Here is a 12,266-nt window from a genome sequence, read left to right as displayed (position 1 = left end):
TATATAATTTTGGAATTTTTTAAAATTACATGTTTTATGTCTTTTCCAGCACAAATCGAGTGCAAAGTGGTGTGAATGGTTATTGCATTTATATTTATCCATTTAATTTTGTAAATAAAAATAAAAATAACAGATTGTAAAAAATTTAAATAAACTCAGAATGTAATGGATTTAAAACGGAGAACTAAAAATATACTAGAATGATTATTTATTTATGCCCCTTTTGATGCTTGAGTCAGATAAATGATTGAATCTGCTTCCCATCAGGTAAAGATTTGGTTCCAGAACAGACGCATGAAATGGAAGAGGAGCAAGAAGGCCAAAGAGCAGGCCGCTCAGGAGGCGGAGAAACTAAAAGGCACAAACAAGAGCGGCCAGGAGAAATCAGACGGACTCGATCAGTCGGATTTTCACAGCAAGACAGATTCAAAAAATGGCAGGATAAGAGACTTCAGGGACAGTGACGATGAGGGTGACAATTTCCTCTACAACTCTTCGGATTGCTCCTCGGATGAAGAGCGGAATCAAAACAGTGACGTCAGTCCGCAACCTAACTGAACTGACTGAATATGGGAAGATTAAATGTAAAAAATATATATATATATGTTAAAAATAAGCATGTAATCCAAACATTTTCCAATAAAAATAACTTTAAAAAGCGACTCTGGTGTAAAAAAAAAAAGTGTGGATGCGCTTAAATGCGCATCCACACTGCATGAATCTGTAAAGTGGGTCGAAATTATTGAGATATTGCAAAAAAAAAAAAAAAAATGCAAAAACTGCAAAAATATTTTTCTATGACGTATTTATACAATAAACTACACATAAAATGCATGTTGAAAATAACCCTCCAGCCTTTCCTGCAAATACTGTAAAGGAAAAAAAAGTTTTTTTATTATTAAAGAATAAATCCAGTTAACGGTTGGGTTCATTTTTTTTCTAACAGAAAAAACATGCAGAAACTGCAAAAATATTTTTCTATGACGTATTTATACAATAAACTACTCATAAAATGCATGTTGAAAATAATCCTTCAGCCTTTCCTGCAAATACTGTAAAGGAAAAAAAAAGTTTTTTTATTATTAAAGAATAAATCCAGTTAACGGTTGGGTTCTTTTTTTTCTAACAGAAACACAGTGGTTCATTCATGATTTACTGGGGGTGTTTGAGCCTTGTGTTCCCTCTCTTTGCTCTGACAGCTCGGGTCATGGGAATCACTGTTAATAGCGCTGTCGGATCTGTGCAAACGGGCAGTGAGAGCAAACAGCGAGCAGGCAGTCAGACACAGGAAACATTTCACACCACAATGGGAATAGGCACATATTAATGCACCCTTTAAACAGTTATAGGCAGGGAAACATGAATGCAGTTTCCTAGACTAGAGAGATTCCAAGATCATTAGTTATAAACATTGCAATATCTATTTAAGCGTTTTTTGAAAAAAATATAAAAAGAAAAAAACTATGAGGTTAGTTTAGAAACTAATGGGGAAGTCTAAAACTATCCACTTGTAAGATTTGATTAATTCTGTTTGCTAATAAATATACTCTGATATTAAAAACACAGCTGGTTAACTAATTTCCAAGAAATACAAACATTACTAAAGAAAAACTTAGTTTTGCTTGTTTTAGAGTCAATAACATCTGATCATCCAAGATGGTGAAGAAGAAACTTTTAACAGATTTTGCCAGAGTTTATACTGCAATTAAATATATAAGGCTGAACCTTAAATGACAGGCAGAGATGATGGAGTTCTTCCCTTATGAATATAAAAGGCTGTATATTATGTTAACAATTAGACTTAGACAACTTTTGTCATTTTGTATACAGTGTATACAAAACAAAATGTCATTTTGTACAGCTTTCAGAACATTTCCATTCCTTGAAGTGCAGCAGTGATCAATTGTAAACAGTGCGGGAGAAAATAAAAACATGTTGCAAAAAGGCATTGGAATGGAAGTTCAGAGCATTAAATATATATGGTGCAAGTATGCAGAATTTTGGTGTTGTCAGTGTGATGCAGAGTCTGTGAAGTGATTTAGAGTTTTTTTTTTTTTAACAGTTCAGCAGTCTGAAGGCAGTGGGCAAGAAGCTGTTGCAGAATCTGCTGGACCCACATTGAATGCTGTAAAGCTGCTTCCCAGAAGGCATCAGGGAGAACAGGCCATGGTGGGGGTGTGAGGCGTCATTGATGATGTTATGGGCTCGGGACATGCAGTGCTGGGATGAAATGTCTTTTATTGAAGGAAGAGGAGCCCCACTGATCTTCTCTGCTGTTCTCATCACTCTGCTCACTTTCTTCTCGTCTGAGGCGCTGCAGCCTCCACAGTGAGAAAGCTGGTCAGAACACTCTCTATGGTAGCCTACTGGATGCAGATAAAAAGTAAATACATGTGAAGGAGGGATTTGAATATGAACATCTGGGTATTTATGGGAAAGCTAGAATAAAAAAAAAAAGAAGCAAGCACTGTCCTATTGCATGACTTTGGGTGAACTATTAGGGGGGCATTAAAAGTGTTGCCCAATTTTGTGTCAGTATTGTTTAATACAGTCATAGTGCCCTAATCACAGTGGCGGTTCTAAAACATATTTACCAGGAGGCCCAGGTGGGACAAGTGTTTTTTTTTTTTTTTTACTTTTCAGAACAAAAATAAATGAACCGAAACAACAGTGCAATGTTTCGTCATTTGACATGTTTAGTGAGCCACAGAAGCAAAGAGCCTCTTGCAACTGTGGAGCTTCAGGTTGTATTTCTCTGTTCTTGCGTGTGAAAACTATGTTCCAATCTCCCTATTGTTTAAGCTAAAAGTGTTACTCCCTCATTGTTCCATCCTTGTTCATGTTTATATGTATAATTCAAAATATGATTGAGGGGCCAATCAGCTTTGATTTCTTTGTTAGAGTAAATCATATAGTATTATTATAAGTATTTCACCTCCAGTATAGGGGCTCCTGTCTAGGACCACCCATAGTGAAGTTGGGAGGATTATAAATAATAATAAAATATATCTCTTCATAAAATAATAATAAAATAGATATTTCTTAATAAAAATTATATAAACCAATAAATATAAATAGGCAAACAGTATAAAAAAGACCTAACTGCTGTCAGATAAGATGGGAAATCTAATGTTATTTCTGGGCTTAATGCATCTCTTTAACAGATGCACCTTTCTAAATCTTATATGAGATTTTAGAGCAACAACAAAAAATCAGTAAAAACTGTCTGCCTTATCATGTTTTCAAAGTAAAACCACACACTAGAAAAATGCGTAAAAAGTACAGGGGAAAAAAAAAAAGAGAAAAAAAAAACAATTATTCATGCAAAATAATTTTATAACTTAATAATAATGTGGTATCCTTGGGGTATTATACTGGCCTTCTCAGACTTTTTAGAGGGTCATAACCCTCCTGCTAATTACACCCCAGATTATGTCAGCAGATGCATGAGATCGTGTCGGGATTTTATCCTGATTATAGGATCTAGAACAAAATAGCAAAAGCCAAAAAAAAAAAAAAAAACAGTGTTATGTGTTTTTCACATGCTGCAATTTATCTCTAAAGCAAGCTGGATGAATTTTTATGGTAATGTCTGATTCAATATTTGCTTTTGGAATTCTTTTTTATTTTGTCCTTATATGGTCTGAAATGGTTGATTTTAAACGAGATTTTAAAAGCAAAGCCCTGGTTTTTTTGTGCAATGCGGCAACTTAGAAATAATTTGTCTTCCTGTAGTGATTACTGTTAATCCACAGCAACAGCTGAGAGATTTCCACACCATTAACGGCAGGTTTACTGAGTAATCTTTTGGTTATCTTCAGCCGTTTGCTTTAGCAGGTTTACCTAAAGTTCAGCGTAGGGTCAGCAGGTAAAACAAAAGCATTAGTGAGCTCACAGATCTATTTTTACCAACAGTTTATCTCATATTTTTCCTTTTCAGTTCAGCCTTTTCATGCTAAAATAGTGCAACTAAACAATGCAAACCCTTTACCTGAATTTTTCATTGCATCAAATACAGTTTAGTGCCATTTTTTGTGTTAGACTGCCACATTAGGAATGAACAGTTTATTCTAAAAACATTTACCTTATGTTTCCTATCTTGGTATTTCTAGTATTCTATGGAAATATGGTCACATAAATGTGCCAGAAAACTTTTGTTTTACAGAAAGGGTACCAAAAAAAAAAATAATAATAATAAAAATACATTAATTGATATCTAATCAAGTATCTATCTGGGATTTAATTTAAAATGTAAGCTAAAGGAAATGTTTTTGTAAATTCTGCTTCCATTTAGATAATTATGTGAATGTGTTGGTAGGTGTGTGAGAAAAATGGTCACCTAGAGGTGCAGTGGTTTTTAAACAGCGATAAACCTCATAACATTCAGCATCCCCCGGCCAATCACTTAACAGAACTTGGCTCTCATTGGATGATCCCTGAGGCACACACTCGGGTCTACACAGACCTGTAGTGCGCAACCAGAAACCAGATTGTTAATTTAACTATGGTGTTTGAGAGTAAATGGGGTTTTAAAACATAAGCAGGGCTAACTTTTCCGAACTTTATTTCTAATAAATTTTTAAAATGTCCCTAATTTTTCCTTCCCAGTTAACATTTCTGACAGGTGTAGTATCATCATGACCAAACGTTAATAAGTTCCAGAGGTGTAAATATTTTTCCTGATCTTATTCGGCTTTAATGGAAAAACCATCAGATGTCGTTTTAGCTCCTGCCTGCTTTATGAACTATGGACAAACATTTGATCTGGTTGACCCTGGTGGCCAGTTCCCGACCCCCCTGACTGCCCGTCCTGCTTTAGAACAATACAGGCATCTGCAGAGCTAATTTATAGAAGCAAGTATCAAATGTAACAGAATGACTCTGCTATGTGAACCATGTGGCAAATATACTGGTGTCAGCGGAGAAACAGGACAGACAATATTCAGCGTGCCCCGGTCATTTGATCAGGGCGTGTAAACACTGAGGAAGCAATGCTGCAGTCAAAAAAAAAAGCAAGCTTTAAACGTTTTAGCGTATTCTTTTTGGAAAGAATACCAAGTATACACATAACAAAGTCAGACTCTGACTGTACACTGCCTGTAAAAGGGTAGATATGCTGTAATATAAGGACAGGAGAGAATAAAGAGATATTGTCATGTTTATAGGCAAATATACAAAGATATTAAACATTTTTTTTATTACCGGTAAATAAAAGAATGCAAAGTATTTTTAGTTTGCTGTAGCAGGACCCCAAAAGTGGACATCAGACCTGCTTGCCAAAACCACACCTTCATGTTTACAGCTACTGTGTCTTTATGTCCTTCTCTGAGGATTAGTTCCTGCCTCAGAAGGCTGGACGCCCTCTGGATCTGTTTTACAGTTTGAGCTTGGCATCTTTAGCCTCCATAGCTTTGGTGGCGACCTGGGCGCGCTCCTGCAGCAGTGCCAAATGCTCAGCGGACCCCTGAGACTGGGAGTTCTTTAGCAGGAAGTGACTGATGAAAAGCTTCAATCCCTCTCGCAGCATCCCCAGCTTAGGAATCCCTGAAATCCTGATAACATGGAGATACCAGAGATATTTGTTATCAGACTTTCACAAAGTGTCAACGAAGAAACATTTCCCAAAAGCTTTCAGGTCATTTGAGTTGTTGTATAATTCAAAATAGTGGTTTAAATGACCAGGAACTTAACACATTATCATGCTACAACTCCAAAAAAAAAAAAAAAAATTATAATTGGGGATTATTTTTTCCTGATATCCCAACACAAAAGTATGTATAGTCATAAAGATTAAGGAAAATGATTCATTGCCTCTACTAGTTTTAAACATCTATCCAACTTTATTTATAAAGAACTTTAAAATTTCTAAAAGGACCAAAGTGTTGTACAATGAAACAACATAAAACTATTACACAGACTCAGAGGACATAAATTAATAAAATAAATAAAATAAAATAAAAGCATAATAGACAAGAAAATGAAAATCAGAACCATTTATTTTGTAAAAATAAATTTTTTTTTCTTAAAAAAATTTCTTTAAAATAAAAAATAATTTAAAGAAATTTATCAGAGGCTAAATATAAATAGTTTCGAAAGCCAAGGCAAAGCAATTTAAAATCAGGCAGGTAGACTTTTTAATTCAAATTAGAAAGTAATTCCACAATTTTTGGAGTTGCCACAGAGAAAGCACGATCCCCCCTAAGCTTCCTATCAGTTTTAGGCACCTCAAGAAGCAGCTGATCGGCTGACCTGAGTGAACGTGAGGGTGTTTGAAAGTGAAGCAACTCAGAAAGATAAGATGGAGCATGAAGCAATTTAAAAAAATAAGAATAAAAGAAGTTTAAAATTAACCCTAAAATGTAAAGGCAACCAGTGTAGTGAGGCTAAAATGGGGGTAATGTGCTCATTTTTACGAGTGCTAGATAAAGGACATGCCACAGCGTTTTGCACTCTCTGGAACTGAGCAATGTTGGAGGCACTAACCCCCAGATAAAGGAAATTACAATAATCCAGCCAGGTCGTGATGAAGGAGTGGATTATTGTCTTTAAATGATCTCTAGAGAGAATGGCCTTTATTTTGGCCAACTGCCTTAATTGAAAATTTTTCTTTACTGTCAAATTTAAGATCAGAATCCACTTTGGAACCAAGGGTTGTCATGATTGACTTTCTGTGCTGAGCTAGACAAACTAGTTCAATGGAGGGAACATCAGATGTGCCGCTAAAAACCAGGACCCGTGTCTTACTCTCATTAAATTTAAAAAAAATTAAGGATCATCCGGGTCTTTGAGGCATTCTAACAGCACGCTAATAGGTTTCTCATCTTTTTTGCTTAATGGAATATAAATTTGGCTGTCATCAGAATTATGGAGCCAAGCAGGAGTAGATAAAGGGCAAAGAGAAGTGGGCAGAAAACTGAGCCCTGTCGCACCCCACACATAATAGGGGAGCAAAGGACGACTTCAAATTGCTAAGAGAGACACAGAAAGTTTGGTTTTCTAAATATGATTTAACCGACCCACTGGTGTGTCCCTGATGCCAATCCACTGTGCCAGACGAGACAGTAAAAGTTTCTGGTCTACTGTATCAAAAGCAGCAGTTAAGTCCAGAAGAACAAGAATTACATAATCACCAGAACCTGTAGCTAAAATACCAATAAAAACCCTTAAAAGAACCGATTCAATGCTGTGTAACATATTAAAAAACCTCTAAAATATCCTGCTCTTCCAAAAAAGTCATCAGTTGATCATACACCACTTTATCAAACATTTTTGAGATAAAAGGAAAGCTTAGAGATCGGCCTATAGTTTGAAAAAAATATGGGATGAAGACCAGGTTTTTTAAGTAAGGGTTGAACCACAGCATGTTTTAAATTTGCAGGAACTACACCTGAAGAAAAACTTCTGTTAACAATAGCAAGAACAGGGCATTTAGAAACATGTCTGCAAATTGTTTCAAGCTCAGTTTGCATCAGTTTTTAAAGTCTTGCTACAACTTCTTGTTGGATTAAGGTCTAGACTTTGACTAGACCAATCTAACAAATATGCTTTGATTGAACACTTTAGGTCTGGCTATATGTTTACTATCTGCATCCTCCCGATTTTCATGTCATCTGTACCCTCTAAGCAATGCATATAACTGGTAACTCCGCATAATACTACCACCACCATGTTTCATAATGTGGATTGTGGACTTATTGCATTTCAGCCACATAAAGCATTTTGCTTCTCAGCCCAATTTCATGCAACCAGAGCTGCTCCTTCCACACATCTACTGTATCCCCCTGACTTTATGAGTGTTAGGGTGAATTTAAAAACAATATTTAGGTTAATACTGTTGACATTCTTGGTCTCGTTCTCTTTGCCCAGTCTTTTAATTTGCCTGAAACATGGAATCCTAATACAATAGATTAAATGTTTTGGTTCTAATATGAAAAACTTGAATTTCAGGTTGTATGAACACATTTGTAAGTGCAGATTTTAAGAGTCTACCATGTTATGATTGTAGTGATTATGTTCCTCTAAATGGTAGCATGTTTAATGTTTTGTCAGATATAAGTCTGTAACTCATTTTTTTAGGGGAGTGGTGGCCTAGTGGTTAGAGCATTGTGTTGGGTGTCGGAGGTTTAAGTCCCACACACTCCCACAGACTGCCACTCTGGGTCCCTGAGCAAGACCCTTAACCCCACACTGCACACAGTGCGCTTTACAATGGCAGCCTACTGCTCCCAAAAGGGGATGAGTTAAATGGGTTGCTCTGTACTTGTAACAGTGTAAAGAGAATAAAAGTAAACAAATAAATAAAAATAACCCACCTCCCAAATATGCTGGCTATCTCCTCGGGCTCGGTTTCTTTCAGCAGCTTAATCAGCACCTGACGTAAAAAGCGCACTGTGGGCTTATCCAACTCCCCAAACTCTATAACCTGCACAAGGAACGAGAAAGAAAAGCACAAGAGACATGTTTTATTTGATTTTCTAGCAAAACATGGTGGTCCATTCCAAATGAGTCACCTTGAGGATGGAGAGTGGGAGGCATTTCCTCTGAAGGAAGTGAGACACCAACTGGACCAGATTGGTAAATGCACCACTGGGAAGGTTAGACAACTCTTTGAACTTGTCCCATAAGGAGAACTGGAATGTCATCTAGGTAAGCAGAAACGGTTATTGGCAAATAAAAAAAAAAAAATACATTTACCTACATTTCATCATTTAGCAGTAAACTGTAGGAAAAGTGAGATCCACAGGTGGGACTTCAGCACATTTTTAGTCAACCTGTACTAAACACACTAAAAGAAAATAAAGAAACTGTGTCTGCAGAATATGGTCAGAACATAAAGTCTTGTGCAAAAACTTCAGTCGTAGTTTAATTACCTTCAAATTAGCTCCATAAGAAAACCAAACAAATATCCATATTGTAGCTCTGAGGGAAATAATAATTTAAAAAAAAACAACAAATTTCTTAATAATTAAATAATAATCATCATCAGCATTCTCTCAATGTGCTTTTTTAGTCCTTCTCTACTCTGACTTTTTTTTTAGAGGAGTTAAGTTTGCAAGTAAAATCACTAAACAGGTACTGTTTGAGTTTTAAGCAAACTTTGGACAGCTTTAAGCTTCCTGAAGACCAGAGGGCTCTAGAAAAAAACGATTTAAATGCCCAAAGGACATGATACAATACAACTCCACTTATAAAACACTTTAAAAATTTCAATCATGCCTAAATTGCACAGTAAAAATGAATAAATGAAAGATAATATATATATATATATATATATATATATATATATATTTCAAACTGAGTCAAAAGCAACAGAGAAATGATGTGTTTTAAGAGCAGATTAAAAAAAACAGACTGACTGAAAATGCTCACCTCAAATTTAACTGACAAAAGCTCCAGTAGAACTACAGATAAAAAGATGCATCTAATTCCTTTGACATATGAGTAAATTTAATTCTATTTTAGTATCTGAAATAAAAAGAAAACATTTTCCCCATACAGTGAGGTATGTAAATCTCATTTTTACAGATAATATGATTATGGATAAGAAGTTAATGGAGAAGCTTCATTTCTTAGAAAAAGGTTACAAAATATAACAAAAAATGCCGCAACCATAGCTGTTTTTTTGTTTACCTTTCGGTAAAAACACTTTTTCTCTTCAGAGAATGTTTCCATTAATATGCTAATAAGATAAGGAACAGTGTAAAGTACAGTGGCTCTAAGGGACCAAAAAAAAACAAACAAAAACAAAACAAAACAAAGCAGGTTATAGCATAAGACTGGGTTCCCGGTGTTTCAAACAATCAACATTACAAGCTTAAGCATCTTAGGCTGATTGCACCAACATAGAACTATAAAATGACACTACTGACCATTGGTTAACTCATACTAAACTGGGAGAGGTTTTAAACCTTCCTTGACACCAGATTAAAAGTGACTTTCTATAATGGATCCCTACTTATCTACAGGCTTATTTTAGTAACACTACTACAAGTATAGAAATATTCATCAGTTGTTTTGGTCTGATAAAGGGATCATATATATTCTCACAATTCACAAGAGCTAAATGACTCAAGCAGTGATCAGAACCACAAGCTGTGGAAAAAAGATGGGATTTAAAAAAAACCTTTGAAATAATGCACAACTAAATAAAGTTATACATTTGTTTGAGAGTTTTCATCATTAACCTTTTAAATTTTAACTAAAATATTTGACTGTTAAATACTTAATGGTAAAACACATGAGCAGGAAATGCTTCAATCCAAGGTGAGAACGGTCCAGACAGAATGAAAACATGTTTGCAGGAAATGGTAGAACGAACCAGGAATAGGAAAAAGGGATACAAAGCCCAAAGGACAAAAAAGTTAAACAAAAAAAAAAAATAGAAAATGCAGGAAGATATGTAAAAGAATGATTGCAAATGTTTCCCTTCACTTTTTTTTTTTATCACCAACATTAACTTATCATCTGTCGAAATGTTAAGAAAAAAACAAAACCAATAATATCTTTATTTTGCATCTAAGAAAACTCCAATAAATTATTGCAGATGTTTTCATGTGCAAACAACTTCTCACAATTCCCTGAGACGTGAGAGTTAAACCTGAACATCATTAGAGGCAAAAGATTAACTCTAAGAAACTGTAAGTCCATCCAGTTTACAAAGCGCAAACATTCCCAGCAGCTCCATTTAAAGCTCTTTGATGAGGACAATGCTCTCTGGGCTCTGATATGAGCTGCAGGCCTACATGGTAGTAATGTAGGAGGTGTGCTCTCTCAGTCCCATTGTTTGCCCTCAAATCAGGAGCCAGAGGTGTCGGGGTCTCTCACGCTGAAGAGGTGAAATGGAGGCCGCGATCGGATCGCACACAAACACAAACTGGGTGGTCATTTAAACCTGAAAGTCATTATTTATCTAACACTATTTGTATGTTTAAATGCAACTAAAAAGGCATCCCACAAAGATCCCAAACATCTGGAAATTCACTAACAGAACATAAAAAAACTGTCTACTTAAAAAAAACATTAATGAAAATCATATTGCTAATAAAAACTCCTAAATCAATATAATACGACAAAACTTGCAAAAAATAAATACGTTTCCCTTAGCTACCCATAACCTTTTTTTTTTTCCTAAACTCCCTTATCAGACACTTATTACAGTAACTACATTAATAAGTAACTATGCATGATATTTTATGTACTGTGGGCGTTCTTGATAGGTGCTAATCCCCCAGTTTAAGCAGGATCTTATGTCATCATTTTGTTTGGATGACGATATGAAGGTCGGCGATATTACAAACTACGCCGCTTTGTCAATTTTTACATTTATATTAACACACAAAAAAAGGAACTCACATATAGTTTGACTGTTTACTTCTAGACTCTTAAAGGGATCTAAAGCAAAAAATTCAGATTCATTTATAAAAAATGAAAATAGGTCATAGGTTATAGTTTTTGAATTAAAGGCTTCTTTCTTAAGATGACGATTTGGATCAGAGGAATGTTTGTTAATCCCTTGATTGTCCCACAATGGGGAAATTCACTCTCTGCAGTGGGCTGCCATTGTGTGGCGCCTGGGGAGCAGTGTGAGGTTAAGGGTTTTTGCTCAGGGAGTGCAGGCTGTGGGGATCAAACCTGCTACTTGCAACCTTCTTAGAGCACAAGCGCACTGCTCTGACCACTAGGCCAACACTTAGAGTATTGTTACCCCCTTACCTGGAAGCGTCGATCTTGGGAGCAGAACTTCTCTCCAAGTACAGCATAAAATGCGTTGAAGGATTTCTCCTGCAGACAGCAGTCCATCAGAACGTGGACAATCTCTCTCTCCTGCTTGTCCTTTAGACCCATTCTTCACAGGAGATTCACAGAAAAAAAAAGAAGCTTTAAGTGAACTAAACTACTGGAAAATTAGGAGATCTAAGTTTGCTTGAAGCATTTAACCCAAATGGGATTAATGTAAAAACATTGATCTGAAACTCACCTCAACAATTTCTCAAATGCATCCAGGTAGTCCTCACTGGTCATAAGAACACAAAATATGTTCCTCCTGACTTCAGTGTTCATCCTCTGTTTCCTCGCCAGCTCTAATACTTTTTGGCTGAACTGAAGGGAAAAAAACAATGTTGGAATTTTTAATGCATATTTTAGATTGCATTGTGTTAACTGTTAGCATTTACATGACTGTCAAATAATATGACTAGGATTTTTCACCTCCTCCTTTTTTTGTTTTATATATGCAGGATTGGGTGGATGACTTTATGTTTTATATA

At 35.7% G+C, this 12,266-nt stretch overlaps 2 protein-coding genes across 3 annotated transcripts in view; one reads left to right on the top strand and one right to left on the bottom strand.

The window, feature by feature from the left end:
* Positions 1-571, top strand: part of mnx1 (motor neuron and pancreas homeobox 1) — a 5,304-nt gene extending 4,733 nt beyond the window's left edge. Inside the window, exon 3 of the mRNA XM_015377460.1 lies at positions 268-571. Coding sequence (XP_015232946.1) covers positions 268-558 — 291 coding nt within the window. The 3' untranslated portion in view covers positions 559-571. The remainder of the gene's footprint in view (positions 1-267) is intronic.
* A 4,490-nt stretch (positions 572-5,061) lies between these two features.
* The window catches only part of nom1 (nucleolar protein with MIF4G domain 1), a 13,832-nt gene continuing 6,627 nt past the window's right edge, over positions 5,062-12,266 (bottom strand). Inside the window, exons 7-11 of one of the 2 annotated variants that reach the window (XM_015377440.1) lie at positions 11,978-12,099; positions 11,713-11,845; positions 8,511-8,642; positions 8,313-8,422; positions 5,063-5,552 (exon numbers count right to left, since the gene is read on the bottom strand). In XM_015377440.1, the coding sequence (XP_015232926.1) occupies positions 5,375-5,552; positions 8,313-8,422; positions 8,511-8,642; positions 11,713-11,845; positions 11,978-12,099 (675 nt within the window). In that variant the 3' untranslated portion in view covers positions 5,063-5,374. Of the gene's footprint in view, positions 5,553-8,312; positions 8,423-8,510; positions 8,643-11,712; positions 11,846-11,977; positions 12,100-12,266 lie in introns of both variants that reach the window. The other variant, XM_015377441.1, reaches the window with a different exon arrangement.

This window comes from Cyprinodon variegatus, unplaced genomic scaffold (genome assembly GCF_000732505.1).
Source record: "Cyprinodon variegatus isolate N-32 unplaced genomic scaffold, C_variegatus-1.0 Scaffold154, whole genome shotgun sequence".
Taxonomy (NCBI): domain Eukaryota; kingdom Metazoa; phylum Chordata; class Actinopteri; order Cyprinodontiformes; family Cyprinodontidae; genus Cyprinodon; species Cyprinodon variegatus.
Note: the sequence above shows the minus strand (reverse complement) of the source record. Positions and strands in the feature narration are given on the sequence as shown.